This window comes from Pagrus pagrus (genome assembly GCF_965226575.1).
Source record: "Pagrus pagrus genome assembly, chromosome: 20".
Taxonomy (NCBI): domain Eukaryota; kingdom Metazoa; phylum Chordata; class Actinopteri; order Spariformes; family Sparidae; genus Pagrus; species Pagrus pagrus.
The window spans coordinates 9,764,862-9,792,171 of record NC_140207.1 but is presented as its reverse complement, the minus strand read 5'-3'; the positions used below and the strand labels follow the sequence as shown (position 1 = coordinate 9,792,171).

The window sequence follows — 27,310 nt, the reverse complement described above, 5'->3', positions numbered from 1 at the left end:
GGGCTCTGCATTGCTGTCTGTAATGTGACCTTCACACCAGGGTCCCACACTGTACTCATACAGTATGTCAGTCACCCTGGGTAACATACTGCCCCCTGGTGCAAGGATACGGCTCCAGACTATTACATTATAACTTCTTTAATTAAAAGTCTGACGGATAAAGTAAAGCAAGTCATCCAATCACCCATTATGTTGTCTTTCTTCTGGTATCTGACATGTTTCTGTTTCATTAACACGTTTTATCAGACTTCCTCCTGTTTTCTCTTAATCATCCATAAATGAAACTGAAGCTTTGCTGTTTTCCTGCTGCACTTCGCCTCCTCCTTTTAAAAGGTACAAGGTCATTTATTCGTCATCCTACAACACGGGGTTGCAAAACAAAAGGAAAGTTTGTAAACTCCCTCATGCTACAGAACGTATATACAGTAATTCATATAGAAGTTTGCATTGACATGGAGTGCATCTTTTTTATCTGCATCAGGGTGAAACAAGATGGTGATAATGTGGTCGGCATCTTTATATTAGGCCATACTTTGACAATGTGTGAGCACCAAGCATCGATGTCGCAAACACAGAGTCCATCTTTCCTCGTCCCGCTGTAGTCCTTTGTTCTGTCGGCTCAGAACACAGTCTGCCCGTCAAGTGCAACAGCTCAATCCGAGATAATGTGGTGGAGAAATCATTGTTTGACCAGCTCATTTTGTCCGTTGCCTCTTCCCGTGACCGGACATTAGCCAGGAGCAGCCTTAAACCAAGCTGGATTAGCATGGCTCTTATTCTGACTCTCTTCCTCCCTGGGGCGGTCCAGCCGGCCAGGTTGGATGGTTGAAAGACACCGTGGGCTGTGATGGTCTTAAATATCTGCTGCTCTTACTCAGAAACACCCGCTTTCTTCTCTGATGATAATGACAGCATTTGTGCCATAAGCAGCATGTGTTTATCTTCATAAGCCGCCGCTGCATAAGATTCCTCTTACAGTGATGGCATCAAAACCACATTTCTCTTACGGCATGTCTGATAAGTCGACCTCATACGCAGAAAGTGCCTCCTGATCAGATGATGTCAAATTCGCAGCCATCACAGTGAAGATTAAATTGAATTTACGAGATCAGAGACCACTGATGATAAGAGGAGGACAGAGAAGAAGACGAGTAAGAGTGCTGGCTTCATGTATCTGTTAAAGTAATGGCTTTTTGTCATGCTGATATACACTGAGTGGCCTGGTTTTTTTAAACTATCTCAGTCTAAGTTTGATTGACATGTTTTTTATTCAAGGGGTCTGGTGGTGACTACAGACAGAGAAAATATGCTGCATCAGAGCCAAATTAAATTAATTATTTTAGCGGCAATCAGACAAAACATTGATACTGATAACCGGGAAATGCTAAATATCGGCCCTGATAATTGGTCTCGCCTGAGTTAGTGATGGAGTTGTAATAATTGGATTATATTCTGAGCAGTATGTATGACATTCACTTTAAAACATCTTAAAAGTAACTAAAAATGATCAACAGAATGTGAAGAAATATCACTTTTGATGTCTTTGCATTATATTGCAGAGACATCGACTGAAGTTAGCATGCTAACCAGCTAGCCCCAGCAGTTGAAGGCTGCTGCAGTGTGAGCCCACAGTGCAGGCATACTCCAGTCAGCTATAGGACCGCGAGCTACACAGCTAACTGAGCTAACAGCAGCTACAGCCTTTAACTATGACCTCACATATCAACAGATTGTACAGATGTAGCTAATAAAGCTGACAGATTTCTTCAGACATGAACAGACTTAGAGAAAGAAAAGAAGAAGAAGGAACAAGACAGTTTTTCTGGTGGATTAAAAAACTTATTTTACCATTTGAAGCTTTTATTAATGATCGTCACGAGCTCGAGGAACATCTCCCCAGTTCTCTTCTAGTGATCGAAATAAGTTCTCTCATCACTTTCATTATTTATTAGCTAAAGAGCCCATTTAATAAAGTCTGACAGTGCTCCAGCAGGGCATGGAAAGATGTTAAATTGGGACTCGGCTGTGTCTAAAATGATTGCTGGATGTTATTTTTCTTTTCTGTGCAGTTGGCACATACAGTACATAGTAGTGTCTGGATGTGCTGAGCCTATGTTGCAGGTATTGGCCTACAATGTCTTGTTTAATCCGATATAAAATGCCCAGGCATAAAAAAACACATGCTCCACCACTCCATCATATAATGTGTTATAGAATGAGGCCCCGGAGGAAAATGGCCCTGAGGGGGTTCAGTATATAATTACTCTTCCTGCTGTCTTTGGTCTCATCAGTATTACCGTACGTCCTCTGCAGCCTGCGGCAGCTAAGAGTCTTCATCTTGGCTTGTTTTAATGGCACATGATCTTCAATTCACTGCCAGGGCAGCGGTGTCAATCCCTGTCTTAACCTCAAAGAAATACTCCTCTCTGTCTCTATTCTCCAGACCTGCTTCCCTTTTTATTTCCATCCGGCTTTATTTGCTCTGCTTTTACTTGTCCTGAAAGAGTTCCTGTCATTTGAAAAGGAAAAAAGCACTTCTTCTGCCCTTTTACCGTGGCATTATGTTTTCTTTCTGGTTTTTCTCAGCCTAGTAGCTCTATACGCCTGCACTGTGTTGGTGTTCGGGCAGAAATCTCAAATGCCAATATGTTAAAAACTGGACAAATAAAGATATCTGCATGGCTCCATACCACTAAAGCTTTGTGAGAAAATGCATTAGAACAACTTGTTCTGGCAGCCTTCAGTTTCAACGTTCTGCTCTGGACAGAAGTAACACTCGAGTATTGGTGGAGGCATCACGCAGACCGTCAGCGTCAGATGATAACTGTGGGGAGATGCTAAATGTAACAGCCTTAAAATGGAAGTAATATTAGCACACAGAGCTACGTCTCATCCCAGCGAGGCCGAACTGCTTTAAAGCTCTTTAGTGACTGATTAGCAGCCCGACTCTGTGGGAGTCGGGCTATTAACTGTAAGCATGAGTATTGACAAATGCACGGAGACGGCGAAGCAGCGATATAAGTTATAGAAAGACACATCCATAAGGAAAATCTTCACTACACATCACGCTGCTGCCACTGAAGAGAAGCCTCCGTCTTAAAATGACAAGGAGCGTGATGAAGGGGCCTCGCAGCTTCACAGTTTCATCCCTCCATGAGCACAGACAATCCAGAAACTCTCCCGTCTCACCAGCATCCAATACAAGTGAAAGGCAATAAATTTAATAGGCCAATTATAGCCACAGTAACACCAGCAATAAATCAGCTCTTGTTCTTTCCTCTCGCCTCTTAAAGGGGTTCACTTGTAAAGAAGGAAAGGGATGCAGAGCAGCATCTAACAGATGAATAGTCCCCAAGTATGAGATAAAGATAATGATGGGGCTTTAGTCTGGGCTCAGACGGACAATGACAAACGCTGTATTGAAGTGTTTTTTTCAGGAGTTGGAAAATCAGGAAATCATTTTTGCTTCACGTTCCAACAATACTGCATATTGATTGTGCTTTCTCATTGTATCTCAATATTATTCTGGCAGGAAACAGGATGAAAATGAGCAGCTCAGATGTGAAAAACGTAGAATATGATTATTGTTTGGCTCAAAATCTTAATTTCGTAACTTTATACATTAAATAAAGAAACCTACTTTGTGGAAAATTGAGGATTTTAAAAGTTTAACACTCGTGAATGAACTGACACGGGTCTTGCCCTACGCTAAAGGCTCGCTGGATTTAATCTTGTTTTCTTTATAAATATTGACTCACTTTCTAAAACTTTCCAAGTTTAACCCTCCACATGAAGACAAGGTTTAATATATCAGCAGCCAATAATACTCTGATTGCTCATATCAGCACACTATTACACTGGAATTCATCAAAAGTGCAATTATCTACATTTGAGTACAGCAATTTCTTTCCAAAGTCAGGGAAATAATCTAATTTGGCACTTGGGACGGCCAAGTCATTATGAAATATTCTCATACAGGAGATCAGCCCCTGAAGGGAAACAGTTGCAGGTTTTGACTGAAGGCAAGAAGAAGGCTTGCTTCTTCTTTCAGGCACAATAATAGAGCCAATATGTTCCCGCTACACCCCGGCCTTCATCAGAGCTCCAGTCTTTGAAGGAAATATACTGGAGGTTTATTACTGCTCCACAACAAAGAGCCGGGTTTTTTTTTACTGTAGTTCTTGTTTCACAAGGACAGTGCCTTGTTAAACCTCACTCTTTGTCTGCTGGACTTAACTGCTACTGTGAAATGTTGGACTTATAATAATATTGTATTGAAGCTGTCAGAGATGTGTCACTGAGTCTCATCGCCAGAGTCAACAATAGTTTCTCATCCAGCTTCCTAATGACAAGGGGGACAAAAACCCTTAGCAAAAGGTCACTCAGCTGCCAGCTCTCACGTTTCTGGCGCGTGTCGCACGCTTTCACGCCGCCTAAACAATTCTCACAGCAAAGCACTGCCACAGCAACACACTGGTCACGCACTGTAACCCATAAGACAATGTCCCTCTTGTCCATGTTGATCTGGGATAACTTGTCTATGTTCATCCAGGATCATCAGCATGGGATTGATGGTCCTAGAACAACATTAGATGGACCATTAGATTCATCCATCTAATCATGGGTCCTAATAAGAACATTTTACAGGCCACACCCAGAAGCAATGGCAGGCCGGACATGGCGGGTCAGATCGAACCTTATAGCGGGCCAACTTCATTGGCAATCCATCCATCCACTAGGATAGAAGCATACAACCCAGAGGAACAGCAGCTGGATCAGTCGATGAGTGCGGTGAGTTCACTGGGGAAACTACAGTTCACGATCCCCGTTATTAGCACCACTGCTAAGCACGCAAGGAGAAGTTGGAAAATAAGATTCCTCCAGACGGACCAATCACAGTCGTTGCGGCCCGCGTCACTGCGGCATGCAATTACATTTCTGAGGAGGCTCCGGCATCGATACAAACGCAGATGCATAAATCAAGCTTGACAAAGTGACATTTTGTTCCACTAGAGTGGAAGAGGCATTTGAAAGAGAGAGGAGGATTATAGTAAATCAAATTTGGATATAATGTGATGGATAAGAGTCCTGATATTAATACCAAAGAGATTAGTCCCTGGAAAATAACAACTGAAATATTCCAAGAGCAGCTCTTCACTTTGTTCTTGCTTTGAGGTAGGAGGTGGGGAACACAGCTGGACCAGAAAATGGAAAAATACACAAGCTTAGCATATAAATAACAAAGGAGAGTACCTGCAGGAGGTGGAGGAGTGATGTCCTCTACTCCAGCTGAGGAGGCAAGCAGACACCCTGGGGAGAAAGTAATGTCATCCAGGCAGATGTCACCCTTTGGACTTCGGCCCACCTTGCCCTCAAACATGACCTCAAAGTCCCCGGTGTCGCTCAGCGGGATCTCCTTCATCTGCCAGTAGTTGCCCTGATCTCCCGTCACGTTCAGAAGGAGATGAAGGCGTCCTTCGCTTTTGCTGAACACACTGAGGGTCCCGATGCCGTCTCCGGACATGTGGAGGTAGAAACGCATCTGGACCAAGGAGGTAAAGTAATAAAATATTGGAATTGTGTGCAGGTGTGATTTTTCACTGGAAAATTCTCCATAATACAACACAGAAATATAATGTCCTCTTTGGCTGCAGCTGCTTTCTTTTCCATTATGTTTTTCCACTTTTACTTTCTCCTGAATAAGCATTACTCCACTAGAATATGAAACCGAAATAAGACCAAAAGTATGTGCACACAAAGGTGATTAAACTTAAATCTTGTCACAAGATCAATGCACTTTTTCCTTTCACTCTTCTTCTTTATTAAAGCTGGGAGAGAAATTGTTTCCTTCCATCACCCCACACCGAGGCAGTGATACGTTTTATGTGTTTCCCCTCCAAATGGAGGCTTGTTCACGAGCTGCAGCGGCACAGCAACGGCCTCCATCTCAGGAGAGAGATTGCCCGTCCTCCTCTCCCTCTCTCTTCCCCCTGCACAGCCCTCCCTTCAGTTTAATTGGTGCCTTTTTGCTGACTGCATGATTGATTGACAGGTCAGGAGTGGGATAAGACAGAGACGACAAAGAGCAAACCGCACAGTCAATCAAGACATCCATCCTGGGAGAGCATCGGGCTGACAGCTGCGTGCACACACACACACACACACACACACACACACACACACACACACACACACACACACACACACATTACAAACTGCCGAGCACATACACAAAGTTTAGTTCTCATTTGCAAAGGCAAGTGAGACAATTGACATCAATCACATGTCAGTCCACTAAATTGCCAACCAGGAGCTGCTTAGCTTAGCTTAGCATAGGACTGGACAAATATTAACACATTATACATTTCTTGTTTGATGGTCCAGCACGTAAGCCGCCCTAAGGCCATGATCGCACACGAGACTCGTCGGTACAGCTGTGCCCGCTTTATAAATGCCTTGTCAAAGCCTGTTCTTGTCAAAACATGGTGGTGCACAAGTGTCATTGCTAGTTTCAGACCGACACAGTCGTTATTTTCATGCCAGCACCTGTGTTGTGCTTTTAGCAATTGTGCCTGTGCCTCCCTGGTCGGTCTTAAAGTGAGGTGTGGTCAGGCTCGCTCATGGTGCATTGCTATCTTGAGGCAGCAGAAAGGGACGAACAAAAAGCAGGATATTTTTCCTGCTATATAAAGGGCACGATTCAGACAGTAACATGCGCCTACACAGGCGGGTTCACAACACGAACACACTCTGATCCTGTGATAAGAGAGCCTCTCTTATCTTTCAGTTACTGTAGACGTTTCCACGCACAGTAATGTCCCTGCAACAAATGTCGTGGCACATTTAAGAAGCAAAACTAAAAGCTGAAGAGGAAACTGAATAACACTCACAAATACAAATATATAATATAAAATATTAATTAGACATAAGAAGTATCTTCAGCACGCACCAGTAGTTAAAATACGTCATGCAGAGACAGATAGAAACATATTTTTTGGTGGAAACGGAACAAACTGCGGGACGCCTTCAAGTTAGATTCACAAAATACATTTCAGCATTCATGTCAGCGAAGCTACAGAAGTGCTGAATTTTTATTACATATTTTAGTGTCTTCAATTGATCCCATCTTCTCTGACTTTTCGCAGTTTTTCAGGTGTACAGTTTCATGGTATCTGTTAATTTTAGGCCATGTAGTCGATGCAGAGCCTGGAAAAATGACCTTTGTTCTCGGGGGAGCATCTCTACAAAAATAAACTGTCAATATATTGATCTTGTTCTTAAAGTTATCATGTGTAAAATAGTGGTATTATGCTAAAGTGTGTTCCTCTTTGTTCAAATAGCTCCTCCCTCCCCCTCCCTCTGCCCTTCAACCTCCACCTCACCTTGCACTGCGAGCTCCTGCGACTCAGTAAAGGTCCTGTTATGCGGGCGGTGTCTCCGGCTGCCTGTGGGAAGGAGCTCTCCAGGTAGAGGTAGTGCCCTGAGGGGTCCCTCAGGGTGTGGTCACTCGATGGCCCTGCGCCAACTGTCGGAGTGCTGCCCGCTTTTATCAGCCAATCAACATCATCCTGTTGGCTCTGACGCCAGGAACAGAGGTCAAACTCAAAACTGCAGCGCACGCTGAAGCCCTCTGAAAGACAGCAATGAAAAGAGGAAATCGATCCAGGCTATCCAATTATCTGAGAATTAATCTTCCTTTAGGGTGTCATCGGTCACACATTAGAGGAGGCCTCACTGCAGATGTAGGGGTCCTCGTCAGAGTTGTCGCCGCAGTGGTTGATGAAGTCACACAGGTTATCCTGAGGGATGCAGTAGCCGTTAGCGCAGGCGTACTGCTCAGGTGTGCACGGCTGGTCTGAAGGAAGAGGAGGGGAGCAGTTCAGGAAGCTGACATCATCGATCACCAGGTCGCCCATGTAGCTGATCCCTCGCTTCGCCCTGAATACCACCTGACAAAAAAACAACAAACCACCTCTTAATCCTGTCTGTCATATAAACATAATCACAGTTTTAGACACCAGTTGATGCTTAATATCATCAGACAGGCACTAAAGCAAAGAGCTCTGATGAGTGATGTTAGTCTCGGGGCAGTCAGTTGATGAAGCGGAGGAAAAGAGCACTTCAGCTGCCGATTGGATGATCAGTGCAGATCTGAGTCTGTCTGCTCTGACAAAGGTTAATGAAAATGTCTAAAGGCCGTGGTATTTAGTCAAAGAGACGACTGCTTTCAAGCCATCGGGGCTGACACAGGATCTCTGTCTCTGTGTGGCCACACTGACCTGGAACAATCTCAGCAGCCAGACACCATGAAGGGATTGCAGCTCTGATTACTGTCACACTCACAAGACTCATTAGATTGAATTAGACTCAATCAATTCGTCACTGACCAAGTCTGCGTGTTCAATTTAGCCTGCCGTGACTAATATTAGACCAATTACATTGATGTGTTTGGTCGTCTAAGAGGCTGTCCTTCACTCAGACTCAATGTCAATGATCCGACTCACACATCTCTGAGAACATCATGTCAAAAGTTAACTCATGTGTATCCCAACATGTAAAGAGTCTTAGACACATCTGAGAGTTAAGGAAAGTAAGTTTTGCTGTTCAAGCAGCAGTTACTGTCTTTGTCTCAGATACTTCCGGCGATAATTCTGCCACTAAAAGCAGCAGGTGGTTCCCTGATGATAAAACAAGTCATAATAACCACCGTAAAATGTTTTATGCTTCTTGATACATGAATCCTGACTCGTTAAAGAAGTTGTTCAAACAATTTAGACATTAAAAAAGTATCTGCACAACAGATTCAATCTTTTCTTAGTGTGTGAAAACCAGGCGAAAGTAAAGTACATGGAGTCATCAGCAGTGGAGCAAGGAGCTCATGCCCTTCAACAAAAACATACTTAGACAGAATAAACTGTGGACACATCATCCAGCAGGAAGACACAAGCAGCTAACTGAAATATATGATCACTGTCATGTCATTGGATGTACTGGTGCTTTCATCCAGGTGCACCAGGACATTATTTAAATGTGCACAATAATACATTTCAATTACATTTCTTAACACATTATTGTAAACATGAATAAAGGTGAAGATGAATGTTTTTCGTCATTTAAATCACGTTTCACGCAACAAGACAGTGCCTTTACCTCAACTGTCAAAAAAATACATCAACCTCAGATATGACTGGGTTATGATACACAAACATTAGTTGACACAAATGTTTACAATCTAATCTACAACAAATAAAACTGTCCACAAACACAGTGTTTGTTAAAAAACATTAAATAAACTATATACATTTTACAGTCTGACCTGCTGAATATCGGGCGCACTGTACAACCAATGAAAATGTTTAGTCGACTTGAGAGATTTTTGGGCGCATGTGCGACAGTCACACCCTGGAGCCCTGTTGATCAACTCGTCCTGAGTAATTTATTTATTATTAAAAGATGAAGTTTGGGAAAAACGTGGAATCGAACTGAAGAAACTGTGTGAAAGTCTTTGTTGGAGTATCACCGACTACACAAAAAGGTGTGATATGAGCCGTTTTATTGCATTATATAACATATTTGAAAGTATTTCTCAGTGATAAAATAACTGTACAGACCTGAAAGTGGCTTGACAACCCCAGAAACACTTCTCCTCGCCTCCATTTGTTGCCTTGGTTACCGCTCTGAGACCAAACCTCATGAGAGACATTTCCACGTTTCAAAAGCACCTACAAGTGTCGTGAAAACAACAGATGTGAGTTTTGTGCTAGAAAAACGTTTTACAGAGAATTACCTTTAAGTTCCTTAAATCTTCTTACTTGCAGTGATCCGACTGTGAAGCCGCTCATGTAGTACCAGAAGACCAGAGTGCACTGTGGCCCGGTGGAGGAGATGACAGGTGTCTGGAGGTCAGTGGTTTGACCGTAGCCACCATTCGAACTGTCCGCACACATGTACCAAGCCTCTGGACTGCCCCTGTCAGAGGAAGGACAGAAAGTACAGATCAAGACCATCATTATGTCCCCAGCGGTGACTGTTCGCAACAAAAGAGAGTTTGCATCATTATTGGATCATTGGACTGTTTTTCTTGTACATAAGTGACCCTTTATGAAACATGACTGTGTAAGGAAGGCCTCTAGACAGTGACTGCTTTGATGGTGCAACACCTTTTTCTACTCAGAGAGTACTGGTGCACGTTTTTGAAGGTGGTTTTGATGTTTTTGCAAAACATTCCTAGTCTTTTGTTTATGAATTTTAGGAAGTTGAACAAACTGAATGTTGGTTTCCTCTTCTACCTCGAAACAAATCAGGTAGTAACCATGGTAATAACAATAATTATCAGGTTATCGTCAAAATTGAGAAAAAAGATTGCAATTCAGATCGAGGGGTCATGATTGTGATTATAAAAAGGCTTTAATATTATCTTGGGGGCAGTTCGCCCTCCCCTACAGCTCACCTTCCCTTGTTGATACTCATCTCTGTTGATACTCTCTATAACCTGCCAATCACAAAAACTGCCCACCAACAATAACACGAGCACTGCTGTAATTGCCTTCCAGACCTCATCCGTATCCTCACACTCTCAGCCCCCGTTGCCTTTATCTGCTCCAACCCCCTCTCTTCTCATGCTTTATTAAATTCCCATAAGAGGTGTGGCTCCACTTGGGTGAAATAAGAAACAGCTTCCCTTCTCCATTTCATTCTGCTCGCCTTATCGATCGAGAGCCAGTCAAGGCTGCTGCAGGCATGAGGAAGAAGAGAGTTTCAGCCAGAGGTGATGAAAGAAAAGATAGTGTCTGTAGTTCTGGCTGAGGGGAGAAATTACTGAAATATAGTGGTCAAAGTGCACCGCCATTTTCTGCTCTCACTGTCCACTCAATAAAACACAGATAAGGACAATGAGGTCACCATCCGCTATGGATGGACCTGGCTCGCTCAGCTCACAGTCATTTTTTTTCTCTAAATGTCAGTGAAGTAAAAATAAAAATGCATAAAAGAGAGGGAAAAAAATTATCCTCAGTAATTGCTATGACTTTCTACTTTCTACCTCTTCTCCAAATGTCATCCCTATTATGTACCAGTATCTGGATGCATGTACAATAAAGGTCTCCAGTCTTCTTCTCAGTTGTTATTTATCTCTATAATTTTAGTGACAGAGGTACAATTTTTATATTTTGAGGTCATCAAATTTGAGTCATTAATCTTTCAACACAATCAACAGAATAGATGTTGGCAAAGTACGTTTCTGCAAATCCACAGAAAAGTTAAAAATGTATGTTTCTTTAAGTTCAATTATCAATTTTTCACTTCAGTCTTTCTCTTCCGTCATGGTCTGGTTAGGTTAAGGCTCAGAAACAACTCGGTTAGGGTTAGGAAAACCTCATATTTTGGCTAAAATAACTGTTTTGATCGCAAGACACACAGCTGGAGGTGTCCCAACGCCCAAGTTCTCGTCAAAATTATCCATTTTTGTTGCCAAAAACACGGCTGGATGTTGTCCGATGTCTCCTGGATACAAAATATCCAGTGGGTTCACACCTACAAATGTTGAGATGCAGGGTTGAACTGCAGAACTTCCACCACCGTGATCAGAGTATATTTGCCATGTTTGTTAATCGACTAATTAATTGACTTGTTGTTTTAGCTCTAAAGTTTTTGCTGGAACACAACTTGTTTGCAGGTACTCACATGGTGTGGTCGTTGACAGGACGGTGGTACTGCTCTCCATCATGAATGCTCTCCCCTTGGTCAGGTGACCAGCGAAATGTGTGTGATGGGACCAGAGAGAAGTAGGCATTCATCCAACCACAAGTGTCGCCGCCTTCAAAATCACATCGTTCCTTTGCTGGAAAAAGAGAAAGAAAGAACAGAGAAATTGGAAGGAGGGAAAGAGAAAAGAAATGCAATAATTCAAGTTTTCTTTGTAGAGATTCTGAGAGGAGATAAATGTTTTACCACAATTTAATTCATCCGAGCCATCGGAACAATCCTGTCTGAAGTCACACACTTTGCTGTTGGCAACACACTCCCCATGTGCCACACACACAAACTGTCCATCAGGGCAGCTGTGGGGCTGGACTGTGGGTGGTGGGGTGGTCACTGCAGGGGTTGTGGTGTTCGGTGTGGGGAGCTCTCCTGGAACGAGAGGAGAATGAGGTAGAAATTGAAATTAACCTGTAAAGAACTAGCCTCTATTTTGTGTCTCTGCTCGATAATTAACAGTGTTTCTCTGCAACTACAAGGTCTATTTGAATAATCAAGGAATCATAATAAAGGGAACACTTGAAATAATCTACCATTGCAAAACATCTGAACATGACCTCTGCCAACTTTTATGCTAATAAAGTGAATCAGAACAAAATTAGAGAGGTTTTAGTACAGAGCACTCGGCCATTTTGGCATGTTACCACAGGTGCTCAAAAAATAGCACCATTGGGCTCCACTCGGGCTTAGCAGGTAAAAGGAAGTAGCAGAACATTAAAATTCCCCTAAAATGTTCATACATTTTTAATGGCCTAATCATTTACCTTCATACGGCTCGCAGTTCAGAAAGGAAAGGTCATCAATGGCAATGTCGCCGTTAAAATCATCTCCGACTGTGCCTTCAATCAAAATCTGGCAAAAGGGAAAATGCAAGTTAATAAAATATCAGTTTGGACTGACAGTGCAAGAACCAGCTACAGTGGCTACTAGCTAACCAGTTACAAACAGGTGATTTACTGAATCAGGTTGTACTTTTAGCTAAAGATTTTAGCTTTAGTGTAAAATGGCTAAATCCAGTGTCAATTCAGATATGTATTGTAAGCGGGTCAGCAGCTAACGTTTGCGTTGTCAGTTGGCTCAGCTAGCTGTTAGCAAACAAGTGAAGAAATTCAAATGTCTAACCTTAAGAACTAGATAGAAAAGAGAAACCAGAGCAGAAAAGAGGAGACAGAATATATAAAAATATGACTCAAATTGAATGCTAATGGTGCCTCATCTCAGTTGTCAGTAGCCAACTGTTAGCTAATGTACGGCTAACAGGTTACAGTTAGCTCTAGCAACTTCAAAAAGCCAAGGCAGTGTGTCTGCTAGCTTGTTTTGGTGCTATAATGATGTTATAATGCCAGTTAGCAAGAATGCAGGACAGTTTATTACTGGAAATATGAATTGCAGTCCCTAAAGCTATTTAAACCTCCATTAGCCGTTGCCATTTCATGCTGTTTGAGTGTATTTTGCTTCCCGCCAAAGCAACAGATCGGTAGTTAAAAGATTATTGCTTCAGATAAGCAGATTGTGTCAGCAGCCACCGTGTTTGTTGACTTTGTGGAAGCAAAGAAGTGGAACGTAATTAGGAATAATTGAAGGAAGGGAGTCTGGTATTAGCTTTCAGAGAAGGCAACACAAAGCTCAAAAATAAGGATGTGTTTTCTGCTGATAATGTTGTGTCAGAATCATCAGGCACTGAATGGGCATATCTAATAAGCAAAGAAAGCCTGTTAAATGTTTATTCGGAGCGCTATCTGGAAGAGGCAGCGTGTGAGTATTTACCGAAGGTTTCAGGATGTCACATTAGCATGATTCAAGCGGCAGAGTTTAGCAAACACATTTTGAAATATTTTTCCAATAATCAGCCATTTCCACTTGCCGCCTTGGCAAACAGCGTGTCTCGGAAACAACTTAATTAACTTTAACGCTGCAGAGCTCATTGTTGCTTCTTCCATGTGTTTCCTCGAGTTGCTCTAAGCTGAGACGGTGTTGTTTTGCGTGTATATACGTCATTTTGTGGCAGCACGCCACTGTGGGAGCAAGCAGATCACCCTGAATCTGAATTTAATTCATCAATGTCTCCTTTTTGTTCCCTTTTGACCCTTTCTGCAGTCAATTAACTTGACAAACAGAGCTCCTGTTTTCAATGCCATAATGAAGGAAACGTCTTTAACTGCCTGTCAAGTTATACTCACTCAAGAGTAATGACAACTGAACATCCATCTTGAGGGATCAATGTCAAGCAGTGAAGCTATTAAAGAGATGTTCATCATGCATCGCCGTGGTGCACTCTTAAATACAGACTCTGTGCTTCACTGGGTTCATTGTTTCCTGCTAGGGAGCTGTGTTTACCTGCCGCTCATGTCGGCGTGTGTAATTATGATTATACAAGGGGACTGAATCCAAATGATTTAGAGAGTGATGTGATGTGATGTTTCAATAAAGCAGTGATAATCCAAAAATGCACCCTCTAAAGGTGGCAATTATCATACTGAATACTTAGTTGGATCTAATTTGTTAATAATGGCTTAAACTAAAACAGGTGAATACTGGATTTTTTACTTTGTAGTTTTGCTACATTTACGTAAATGGACCTGAATACCTCCTCCATGGTTTAATGAATGCGTGGGACGTGAAATAATTGGAACATCTCAAGCATAATCTGCCTTTCTGCTCATTGCAAAGCAAGAAAATGACAGATGACAGAAAGATTCTGAGTCCTTTCCTATAAAGCAGAAGCCCACACATTAAAAAGGATTTTGGATCAGTTCCTGTCGCATTATATTACCTGGAAAGGCTTGACGCTGTTGAGGTGAAGAGTCTTCCTGTGCCACAGGTTTCCTTGGTCTCCATATCGTACCCACACCATGTACCCGCGGCCTGTGGCTGAGGTCCGGAGGTAAACTGCCAGGCAGAACACATGGGAGCCAAACATGTGGTAATGGAAGCGGAAAGCACAGCGTTGGTGGTTCTTGGCCGGGTCGTTGCTGCGGTGATGGGTGGGTTGGAAGACTCGACTCAGCAACACAGCTGTGTCCCTGAACTCCTGGGGCGCGGAGGACTCGATGTAGAGGTAGTGTCCGTAGCTGGTGCCCAGCGTGTGGTCCTTCCAGGGCCCCGTGTTGAAGGAGGGAGTGGGGCCTTGGATGCGGGTCCAGTCAAACACATCTCCTCCACTCTGTTCCTGTGTCCAGCTACACAGCCCGTGTTCGAAGTTACACTGCAGCTCTGGAGCTGTGAGACATGACGAGATTAATTTCACCGGAGCCAGAAAACAACAAAGCGTCACTGGATTGAGTTACAGTAGTAATACTTATTTGCAGGACTTTTACTTGTAAAGGTGTTCAGTATTTCCCCTTTGCAGTGAAGCTACTTTTGCTAAAAAGATGGATAAAATGTTGCCGACTCAGAGATGTGTTTTACATCCATGCCAAAACATGGCACCTACATTACCCACAATGCAACTCGACCACTGACCTATTAAAGTGTGTTTACAGGTCATCAGGAGTACTACTTCATATGTGAAGAAAGTAGTATAAAGCCTTTTTCTAGAGGAAGCTGATACATCTCCTCTAGTGATGTCACTTAGAGGCTAAGTTGCATTATGGGTAATGTAGGCTTCAGGGTTGAAAATAACAAAAAATGCATAAATTAAAAGGGGATATATTTGTTTTTAAATTGTGTTATAGGACTGCAATGTTAGACTGCTTTTCAAAACCTGGTGCCTACATTACCCACAATGCAACGTAGCCACTGAGTGACATCAGTAGAGGCAATTTATCAGGTTACATGTAAGTCTTTATACTGCTTTTTTCACATATACAGTAGTACGCCAAACATATAAACAGAAAGTCAGTGGAGCTGCTCTTTACTTAATTGATTTGAACTGAACATTCGTAACCAAGAGAGACACTCACAACATCCCTCCTCATCGGATCCATCCCCACAGTCATCCACAAGGTCGCACAGCTGCAAGTGCTCCACACATGCCTTGGTGTGCACGCAATGGAAATGTGTGTGCGCGGGGCACTCGGCCACTGCCGGGGGCATCGAACAGTTCTTGAAGGTGACATCATCCAAGGCTGAGACTCCATCAAACACGCCGAGGCTGATCTTAGACAGAGCGATCTGGAATGGCTGGTTGATGCGTCCCAGCTGCACGGTGGCCCGGTTCCAGCGCCTTCCCTGGTCGTACAAAGTCCTCCATATGACAGTGTTGTTCTCGACTCCCTTGACTCGAAGGTACATGTTCGCCGCCCCCACAGATATGCCTGAGTTATAATGCCTGAAAGAGACTAGGGAGTTACGGTATACACCAGATTGTGTAAATCGCAGATCTATCTTGTGACAATGCATATGCTTGCTATACATATAGGCCTAATACATGAGGGTTTTTGATTAGTCTGCGGGAAAAAAATGACATTTATAAATCTCCAGCACTTTTCTGCCAGGTACCCCTCCAATCACCCAGAGGAAATATAAAATCTGTCATTTGACATTCACTTTTAGGGGCCATAAAACTGTCAAAGCATGAGGGATTCTGATGTGTATCTTCCCATTGTGTTTGTGAGATGTAAGAGATGCCGAGGGAGCAGAGCTCAGACGGGTGAAATTACAGTCTGAGGAAGAGGAGAAAGCAAGTGGAAAATGTCGGAAATTGCAGGCGGATGTATGGATTCTGATTGTGACTCACCAGAAGGTCATTGTGCACCCGGAGGCCGACTGTGTGAACCAGGGTCCTCTGAGAACAGCGTTTTGATAGAGACTGCTACTGTTCATTAGTATAAACATGAAGTGGCCTGCAGTGAGTGAGAAGACACTATTCAAGCAATTTTTCAGCAGCTACTTAAAGCACACACCCCCACATCGCTGCGAACAACTTGTTCTGCCAGACGGTGAATCAGAGAGCTAAAACTGTTGCAGACAGTGGAGAGGTTCATGCACTTCTCCACTAAATGCCTCTGCACATTGTTGTTGTTGCCAGATGGGCTGATTTCAAAACCTCTTTTTTTTTCTTTTGTATGCGACAATGTCTAGTGAGTACATTAAGATTCATGGGGTAAACAAAACATATCCTGCCGACTGCAGTCGCCATGCCAACAGAGTCTTGTTGATGAGACAGGTCAGAGGAAAACGGCGAGGCTTCTACAACAGCCGGGATGAAAACGTTTGCAAACAGCTGCTTGGCGAGCGGCGATGTGAAGAGAGTCATTATATTTCACACAACTTATCAAACTATGGTCAAACCACACACATGGAGCCAGTGATGGAAAGTAACTAAGTACATTTACTCAAGTACTTTTCTTGAGTATTCCATTTTCTGCTACATTTTGGGGAAATACTACTTTTTACTCTCTTAATTTATTTGCTAACTGTAGTTACTACTTACTTTGCAGTAAGCAATATCATGGTTTAATTTAGCTTCTGCCTCATTTGTTTAAAAAAATTAATTAATTAAGATGTCAGTTCATCAAAATTGATCTTTCAGTTGCAGATAACACAGAGAGAAAAAGCAATAAAGCAATCCAGTTTTAGCTTAAGCTCATCAGCTAGCAGTAGAAGTTTGTATCTATGGCAACAGTTCTTATATAGTAAAGTAAATGCCAAAAGTCAGATGCCTGAGTAAAATAAAAAGACAATCAATATGTAGATAAGATTGTATTGATCTCAGATGGGAAATTCAGACAATGAGTGGCGGGATCAGGATGTCTGAGGGGCAGGGACAGTCGAAAACTTGCAGTGGGGGCTGCAGCACACAAAAAGTAGGGTTGCATTTATGGTAGAAAGGTTCTGTACCCCTCCCAGCACAGGGCAGCTTATAGGCCCATATCGCCCTCGGGGGCACTTCATCACTCTTGCACATTAGGCCCCATCGAGGGAACTTGATCATTTTTATCTACCAGACGAGTATCCAAGAGGATGGGGCACCAGTTGCCCTCACCAAGTATTGGGCAGTGCAGTGGTAATGTAATCATCAAGTCTCATTAAAAACAGTTTAAAAATGAAAATGACAGCTGGTCTATGGCAGGGTATGAACAGCAAGAATCCAAGAATCCCTTCTGCCTGATGTTGTACGATGAGCTGGTCGTGTGCCGGACTTGGAATAATTTCTTGGCTCCTGTCCGCTGTCTGGCTGCCAAATAAGCCCAGTTTGAACACCACCACATGCCTACACGTCGTTGCAGACTAGATCTTTGAGCAGTCACAATCATTTTCTCTAATTCTTCTAACAGATGCTCCCACCCGGACCATGTGCCGTTTCACTAAGATGGAAACGTATGAAGACGCTGCACATAACAGAGACTTCAGCCCGCTGCCTGCGCAGTCTCCAAATCTGAATCTGCCAGAGCATCTCTTCACAGCACGTTCACACAATGTACATGACAAAACAACAGATGGTGTTGCTGAAAAAACTGCACGGCAATATCCAGTAAATGTACAACGGGAATCCCTGTTAAATCCATAAATACATGCTGAAAAGTTGAATATTTTCTGGAGGGTAGATGTGGAGAAAAGCCTGAGCGTAAGGATGTAATGAGGCATGATTTGCAGTGACATGTTGTAGAGATTAATGGTGTTTCAGTGCGAGCATAGTATTGTGTTTTTCAGTGAATGGTGTGGCGTTATAATGCAGGATGGGTACAGCGTATGTCGATTTGCTTTCTATTATTCAGATGGCTGAGGAGGCATTTCTCCATGAAATGCTTATCTCTCAAAAACACACAGAAAAAGGATTTTCTTTCCTTCCACAAAACCTCGATTTTATCTGTTCACATCTTTTCTGATCAAACACTCTGGACACAGTGACCTCATCTTATCAGCTCTTCATATTTCTATTCTCATACCAGTGACGGATGCTGGCAGGTGCATATTGCTCACGGCAGCACACTGAACATGTGCGTCTTTACCTTCAGTGCTGTTTGTAGAGTGGTCCAGAGGTGGTGGGTGTCCATAGTAGTGTGGAGGCACCTCCTCAGAAGAGCCCCTGACCCAGTCAAAGCCATCGCCAAGGGTGAGCTCGTACCAGCCACAAGAGCCGCCCTCAAAGTCACACTCAGAGGCTGAATGAGTAGAGAGATAGAAATTTATTTGAATAAAGTTGAGACTGAAAGTTCATCCTTGACCTTGAAAACAGCAGCTGACACAACAATCTCCCTCAGCAGATGGAGTTTGCTGGGTATACTCTTACTGCTGAGGAAGAGCGTGTGATACGATCAAACACTGGTCGATTGTATGAGGATTAAAACAACCGATGTTTACGTTGGCACTGGCAGCGACCTCTAGTGGCCGTAGTAATTATGACGGGAGCAAAGGAGGAAGTCAGGTAAGGGAGTATAAAGTGTGGAAGGATTTGTGTCGGGAGAAAGCAGGAAATTTAGGAATGGGCTGACGGGACTTTCACCCAGGAGACTGCTGTGTTTGAAACAAAAAGTCAACAGTGACTTATTTTATCCCACATTATGTATTTAGATAACTGTCACACTTAACTTACATCAGGTACTTATTTTAACCCAAACTATGAGCAACATTATGTAACCAATTTCTTGGGTGTCACTGGCAGACGACCTATTCGGCCGTTTAGGTATGAGGACATTATGGATCAAAGCTCCAGAGGGCCGTAACTCACATTTCTACGCCTCGGATGGACATGAAAAGTACAAAAGATTGCTGTCTGCTTCAGAAAATGTCTGGTTCTTTGATCAACACAAGTCAAAGGTACAAGCCTTAGTACATGAAAACTTGGCAGGAGTTAACTACAGCTCCCAAGGAGCTTAAAATTCAGTTCCACACACTGCTAACAGCAATGACAGCTCAATATTACACTGAAAAGAAAACTGACAATGCAATCAATATCTTAAATCAATTCACTTTTGTTTTTTTGGGTCTATTTTCCATTAATTCTGCAGCTATGGGAGTGCTCTCAGTTCAACGTAAAAGGATGTGGATTATTTTGAATGTGTTACTTGGCAACAAGAAGTCTTACGGCAGTCAGCTTCGTCCTCCCCGCGGGGACAATGTGGGGTGAAGTCGCACACTTTGCTCTCCTCGATGCACTCGCCGCTGCCACAGGCAAACGTCGACGGAGGGCAAACAGGAGGAGGTACAGTACTCTCTGTACCGGGGATAAAAAAAATAAAGAATAATACATCAACATTTTTCACAGAATTACAGTGTTCAGTTGCAAGAGGCCTAGAGGTATGATATCAGATATAGAGAGTGACAGTCGTTATCACCGAGTCCGATCAAGGGGTTTTATCATTAGCACTCAGGGAGATCGTAGTGGAGAGGATTAATGTATGTGAGCTCCCAGAGAAAGTGAAGTACATTAGCTGTGTTATGGAAGATTAGATTCAAATGTGTAGTAATGAATGGAGTTCAGATACTTTGATCAATAGTACGTCCGAGACCCCATCTCCTAAATTAACTCAATTTCATTCTGCTTATGTCGAGGATTGGAAAGTAAAGTGAAAATTATCCAGATTTTAAATGGCTTTTGGCTGGCTGTGGAAGAAGTCCTTAATTCTGTAGTAACTATCTTTAAAAATGAAAAAAAAAAAAGGGAACGCAATAAGCAGTTAATTTGACTGATTGGACGTCGTGTAAAATGATGAAAGCCGGGCAGAGATTCTTGAGAGAAGGCCAGACAAGACCTGACAAACTACTGGGAATATAAAAGGATGACCCTAATAAACCATTTGGTGGCCCGCTCAATACCAAAACATGTGCATGGGGTCCTATTTGAAACGAGATATAAAATATAATTACGAGATATAAAAAAGTCAAAATTATGAGATAAAAGTCATAAATATTAGATATTAGTAGACATTTTGACATAAAAGTCACATTTATGGATTAAAAAGCCTAAATTTGTCTCATAACTTAGATTTTCTATCTCACAATTATGATTTTTAATCTCATAGTTTTGACTCTTTATCCCATAATCCCATATGCATGGAAATATTATTTTGTTTTAATCAAAGCGAAGTCTTCATCAATCGTTTTTATTGTTACTGGCAGAAAATGGGCTTCCATAAAACACCCTTGGAGACACTCACACATAAAAAGACTGTGATTTATGGCAACAGGGTGTAAAAGAGGTGTCAAACTTTGGCTGGAAATGCAGTTTACGATAACATGTTTCTGCCTTATTTTCACTGCCCATCCATTTAATTATAGGCCAATATTTAATGATTATGAGGATAATAATGATTATATATTATTGTAGGGTCAGGAACAGGACATTTCAAATCAAACCTAGCACTCCTGCTACTAACAACAAGTACATTATTTATGTTAGAGAACTTGCCTACAGAAATAAATCTAATTTTTAAAAATGTATATATTCGATGAAAAGCCTTCTTCGCAAACAGCCTTGAAAGACTGTGGTGCTAAGGCTCGGAGCCTTGACATTAATTCTGCCTCAGGACCGGCTCCGTCTCTAGGGTTGATGCTCCACCAGGGAAAGAGACCTAAAAAAAGCTGAAGGCCGCAGGTTGCAGCCCCCAAACAACACAATCAATAAAGAAGCTTCAGCTCTTGTTTTACAGGCCGAGAGGAGGAGGAGCATCTTACAGTATATTGGATGAATAACAGCAGTTGTAAACATGCTATAGTTTGCGCTTGCAGCTGGATCATCTGTATATCACCAAGGCAACATGTAAAAATTCTGTCCCAAACACCGAATGGACTGTGCTTTATCAAACACTCCCGCCTAAGATGTTCAGCCTGGTCACATTCATCACCGAGGTGCAGGCAGACATAAATAAACCCATAGATCGCGGCACTGACTGTGCTCCATATTCAGCCCAGGGAAATGTGTCGTAAGCACTATTTTAATGATTCAGTGATTCTGTTATGAATCCTTTCCCGGATGCTTTAATGTCTTCCCCTGTTATCAGTATTCAAAACATAGTTTGCGGCGGTCTGTTTATGTGTGGCGATATTTCAAAATGTCCAGGTCTGAACTCGTCCCGTCTGTGTAGTGAGATGTTATTAATGGTAGTAGTACCGGTCGCAGTCAGGCAGCCGGGACTGAAGGATAGGTCATCGATGGCCAGGACCTCAGAGGCTTCGCTGTCGGCTGAAATCAGCCCTCGAATCAGCACCTGGTCGACACACAGAAAACCTCTTTTTATTACCTTTCTCCACAATCTGTCGGGTATTTTGCTTTGCACACACATTCAGTGTACTCAATGTATACATGCGTGTGCTAGATTAATACTGACACTCCATGAAAGCTGTTGTGTGACCACTGTACATCGGCACAGTGGTGCTTTGAGCTAAATGCTAACGCCAGCATAGGGCCTGCTAACATGTTAACGATGGTCAATAGTGTAGTAAATGCAATGACACGCTATATTGTAGTGGGCATATTTTAGATTTAGATATTTGGATATTACTCAAAAGTGGGCTAGAGGACACGTCAGAGGACCAAAGTCAGTAGACATCATCATTTGGGGACCATGAAATATCTGTATTTCTTCATCCACCTAAAAGTTGATTGTTTAGATACAAAGCCACGATGCCAGCTATCTAAACACATCACATTTTCTCTGACTGTGACAGCGCTAATAAGCTGCACTGGTCAAAGTCCACAGAACAGTTTTATCTTCAGCAGTGAGGCTTTATAGCCCATCATTTACGACTGATCTAAACAAATTGTGGATTGTGTCATCACGGGCGACGGGAAAAAGCACTCAAACAGCTTTCATTGGTCATTCTTGTCAGCCGGTATTTATTTGTTCTTCAAACCTGACTTTGAGGCCATAAAAGCACAATACAATAAATGTTATGATAGCGATGAGCGTACTTAGCTGTGTGTTTAGGACTTCAGAACCAAACTTATGTGTTTATCTGATCCAGACAATGCACCCGCACTCTCAGAAAGAAATGGGTATTTTTGTCCACAGAAGCACTTAGTTATTGTCAGGAGAAGCAGCTCTACAAAATACTCCTTAGTCACATCACAGATTACATTTTCTGTGGTTCTGTTTCATGCTTCTGGCCAAATGTTTATAGGCTTATATGAATATAATATTTTTTAACAAAGCAGGACAGAGCGTCTTCTACACAATTAGAGAACGACCTCAAAACCCTTGAGAACTTAAGCAGGTGAAAAAGAGCTGATCGTTAAGCAAATGAAATGAAATTGAAATCCGCCGAAATCACCGTGGTAAATAAAAACCCAATTAACTCGACTGCCTTTAAAACAGGAAGTGGATTAATGGAGGGGAAAGTGATTGTTGGCAGAGAGTTGACCTCCCTTTACCCCCGGCGCCGGTTCAGCCGTGTTATGAAAGCGAGCTGGCTGTAGTCGGTGACAGATGGTGAAGGCAGAGAAGAGGAGAAGGGTGACACCGTGACACTGTCTGAGGATATAGGAAGGACACAAACAGCAGGTTTCATAGGACTCCAGATGGCCTCTGAAGGGCCCAGTTGGGTCAGTACCCCCTCACTGCACATAAACGGCTCCTGTTGTGCAGCTTATTTCTGCTGTGATGACTTCATCAGTTTCGAGGAAACTTATATCTTACGTAATATATCCTGTGAAATATCGACAAATAGGATTTGAAAAGACAACAAACAATGCAACATAATACGGTGTAATGTAATAAGCTGATATAAGATGTGATCTATGCATTTAGACGACTCTTGTGTAGTTTCCTTTCTATTCTATTCTAATTTTATACAAATTTAATTTAAGTTTCTCTATTTATCTTCACTTATTCTGCCCTTGTGCTGCTGTAATACCCATTTTTTTGCCACATGAGGGCAGTAGATACAGGCTGTAAACACAGCACCGACATATTATAACATTTTAAGTTTATTTTAGCAAACAGTTGCTAACGTACCACCCAGCAAATACAGAGAAACATTGTCATTGATTTAGAGTTCTGATGACGTTGGCGATTTAAGTTCAATATTCACGTTCCTTTTAGTTTAGTTTTGGTCTCCAACATCTCCCGAGGAAAAGATCCAATACAGTACGTTCACCAGTTAGTCGCTAACTTTCTCTATGTGCATTTTGTTATTGAACAGGTAGTGTCTCATATGTTACATTTTACCAGAGCAGCTGTCTGCTGATGGAAACGTGGATAACACAAGCAGTGAGAGTAAAACAAAAAGATAAAATTCTGTGCAGGAAAATCGAAAACGATAAGCTGACCGATGTGCGAAAAGGCTACAGCCCAGAAGGGAACAACGATCTGGTGATAGCTTACTTTGGTTTCATCTATCATAGTCAATTGTGAATACTGACCTCAAAACTGTGATTGCTGGAGAATGTAATCACCGTTCGCAGCCACGTTTTCGTCTGTGGTTGTGCCGAGCTGTTCCACACCTCTGTGCTCTGACCCAGTGTGTGAGTCTGAACCCAGACCTGCAGATCTCCATGTTTTGCCCGGACGTAATGGTAGAAACTCATCTGTTGAGTGAAGACACAACAAAGCTGTTGTCATGTGGATGCTGAGGATTTTTCTGTATGCCAAAGTTACCTAAAAGGAGGGTATGTGTTACCTGGCAGCTCTGAGTGGGCAGGAAGACGGGACTGGTCAGGTCCGCTGTGGTTCTGTTTCCTCTCACAGGTGAAAGGGACAGGAAATGTGCTATAAGAGAGGAAAACATATAAATAAAACAAATGTGAGGTGAAGGTTGTGGATTCAAAATGGATGTGCAGTGTGCCAGATGCGTCCCACCTGTGTTGTTGTTGTGGTCATGTTCGAGTCCCTGGGCCTCAGTGGTTCTGATCCATCCCGGCAGCGTCTCCAAGCTCGGGATCAGGTCACAGAATCCCTCCTCAAAGTCGCACCTCTTGTGTCTGGAGCCTTTAACAGAAAACACTGTTCACCAAGTTGTGGGGTCCAAACACCATAAAGATTCATAAACTCAGCAGACCTCGGAAACTAAGTGCTTCCCGATTTTATCGAGCATTTTGCTTTATGGCTAAATGTGCAACAAGGGACTAAAAAGATAATAGTGTATTTTCAGAGGTATGTCAGACAGGATTAGCAATGACGAGCTGAAGAATCACATTTATATTTTAAGATATATTAAGAATTGAATATCTTCACAGGAGCCTCTTATGTTTTAATCTACTTGTCCTTTTGGTTGCCATGGTTTTTGGGTATATGCTATTTTGAAAAATATGCATATATCAGTTGTGCCCCGCAGCTACATTAATTCATTTTTATGTGTCAGAAATGCTGCTGATTACAAATATGTTTATGATGACATGTTTAATTAGGTTTCACTGAATTATTCAAATAAGCACATCTGCATTTTGGTACTTTAGCATGCACAACATTTCATTGGACAGCTTGTCTACACTTTGACCACGCTACATTTATCGTTATCTCAGTGTTTTTTCATCCGTAACTTGGTTAAAGTACTTTTAACAGTTTGCTTTGTATATTGTTAATAGTTTACAATTTGTTCTGTATATAGTGTTTTTAATATTTTTGATAATGACAACTCAATTTGACAACAAACTCTCTTTGTTTTCATGACTGAATAAACTGAATAAACAAACTGACTTTTAAAGGACAACACAATTTCATACTGTTTTACTTTGTTTATATGTGGCGGACCCTGCCACCTTTCTAGCTTCAAACAGTGTTCTGGGGACCTTATTTTTCTCTGAGAACAGCTTGTTTATTGATTTATGGAAAAAATAAATATTTCTGAGTTTGAATTTATTCTCCAAAAACGAAATAGTGCCCCTTTAAACATCATTCACTATTAATGATGATAACTGTCATGATTCAGTGTCTTGTTCTTGTGTTCATTTATGTGTTTTTTCCCTCCAGTGTTTTTCCGCTCGTTTCCTCACCTGTTCCTCTTCCCTCCTCACTCCACCTGTTCCTGATCCCCTCGTTAGTGTGTCTGTGTATGTAGTCCTTGCTCTCCCTCTTGTTTTTGGTCAGTTTGTTCTGTGAAATCTGTGATGTTCCCTGTTTTCCATGTCCTGTGTAAGTCTGTGAGTTCTGTGTTGTTTAATGTTACTCTGTGTTGGTCCGTCTTCCACTGTGTTGCCTCCCAGCATTTCTTCCCAGTGTTTCATCCAGTGTTTCCTTGCACTTTGTTTAAGCTTTTTACTTGCTACTTTGTTTTTGGTCCTAGTGACTCATTTTTTGTTTCTCCTGGTTTGTATAGATTTCTGGTGTTTTGTATTTTCAGCTTTTATTTTATTAAAGCTTGCTTTTTGTTCCCCCTATCCTGCCTCCTGTGTGTTGTCTACGTTTGGGTCTTCTTCTCCTGAGACAAAGTGTAACATGCCGAAGTTATTTAGATTATTTCCATGAAAGAAAGTGAAGTTTAAATGATGTATAAAATTAGCTCTTAATGACTAAACGGAAACTTAAAATACTGTATTAGTGTTATTACTGTCATTGTTTCAAAAGCACTTCCACTATTGTAAGAGGGAAATAAACTCAAAATGACCTTAAGCAAGGCAGTGTGATTTGAGCTGGAAATAGGCTTGACAGTGCATCATGAAAATGTCGTATCCAATGTATTAAACCCTGCGCACCTTCCCTAAAGTGAGGTAATTCACTCTCCAACCACCCTCACTGACAATATCCAGAAAATGTTGCTTTCACTTGCACATTTACACAACCACTGAGCGGCACTGTAAAGCACCTGTAACATATATTTCACCTATCATTTAGCTTTGGATTATAATGCTGTATTTTACTCACAGTCCTCCTCGTCGCTGCCATCTCCACAGTTGTCAGTGAAGTCACACACACAGTCCTCCTGCACACATAATAACCCCTGAGAGCAGCTAAACTCCTGAGCTGAACAGGCTCTGACAGACACAGGGGTAAACACCAGAGAGGAGGCCAACAGCAGCCACACCGAGCCCAGCAGCAAGGTCATCAGCCTGGTTATTGTTTTGTCCTTTAACTGTATCGTCTTTTCTTCACCTCCGAGTAAAGCATTTTGTTGTTAGGAAGGATCTTCACCGTGTAGGCCTACAGTTTCCTTGGATCCTGACTTGATCGTGTACCTGTGTTCAAGCTGTTAGCATGCTGTAAACGGTCATAAATGGCTTTTATGGCTGTTGCTCAATAAGGTCACTTTCCTGGTTTCCTGTTGTTGCTGTGTTTAACAAGGACACACGTCATTACAAGAAGAAAAAAAAGGAATATTTCTCACACGGTGGGACATTTCCATGGTGCTAACCATGGGAATTAAGATTAGCATTAGTCTCTATATTGTGAAAATGAAGCTACCACCAGCAGATGATTAGATTAGCTTATTTTAGCATAAAGACTAGAAACAGGGTGAAACAGCCAGTCTGGTTCAGTTCAACGATAACATTTACCCAACAGCACCGCTGAAGCCCACTCATTTACAGGTTTTTTAAGTAAAAAAAATGGCAAATCTTCCCATCTAGAAAGAAAGAGAGCATATTTTCCCAAAATGTCGAAGTAATATTCAAGACTAGGAATTGGGATTAATTCTATTGTTACATTTAAACTGTTTTGGTATCACTCTTTAGTTTTCTTGGATTCTCCTTGTTGTTGTTTTTTGTCATCTGCCTTTTGTAGCTTGTTATTAAAGCTCA

The 27,310-nt window shown here is 42.1% G+C and overlaps 1 protein-coding gene across 1 annotated transcript in view; it reads right to left on the bottom strand.

Annotated features, from left to right (window-relative positions):
• The window catches only part of malrd1 (MAM and LDL receptor class A domain containing 1), a gene marked incomplete at its 5' end in the record, with an annotated part of 50,537 nt that extends 23,918 nt beyond the window's left edge, over positions 1 to 26,619 (bottom strand). Inside the window, 18 exons of the mRNA XM_084341126.1 lie at positions 5,254 to 5,542; positions 7,383 to 7,630; positions 7,736 to 7,949; positions 9,612 to 9,722; positions 9,813 to 9,969; positions 11,683 to 11,839; positions 11,950 to 12,129; positions 12,522 to 12,609; positions 14,531 to 14,976; positions 15,660 to 16,027; positions 16,436 to 16,541; positions 18,651 to 18,803; positions 19,727 to 19,855; positions 21,752 to 21,848; positions 24,002 to 24,166; positions 24,259 to 24,347; positions 24,438 to 24,566; positions 26,439 to 26,619. Coding sequence (XP_084197252.1) covers positions 5,254 to 5,542; positions 7,383 to 7,630; positions 7,736 to 7,949; positions 9,612 to 9,722; positions 9,813 to 9,969; positions 11,683 to 11,839; positions 11,950 to 12,129; positions 12,522 to 12,609; positions 14,531 to 14,976; positions 15,660 to 16,027; positions 16,436 to 16,541; positions 18,651 to 18,803; positions 19,727 to 19,855; positions 21,752 to 21,848; positions 24,002 to 24,166; positions 24,259 to 24,347; positions 24,438 to 24,566; positions 26,439 to 26,619 — 3,307 coding nt within the window. The remainder of the gene's footprint in view (positions 1 to 5,253; positions 5,543 to 7,382; positions 7,631 to 7,735; positions 7,950 to 9,611; positions 9,723 to 9,812; positions 9,970 to 11,682; positions 11,840 to 11,949; positions 12,130 to 12,521; positions 12,610 to 14,530; positions 14,977 to 15,659; positions 16,028 to 16,435; positions 16,542 to 18,650; positions 18,804 to 19,726; positions 19,856 to 21,751; positions 21,849 to 24,001; positions 24,167 to 24,258; positions 24,348 to 24,437; positions 24,567 to 26,438) is intronic.
• Between the last annotated feature and the right edge of the window lie 691 nt (positions 26,620 to 27,310).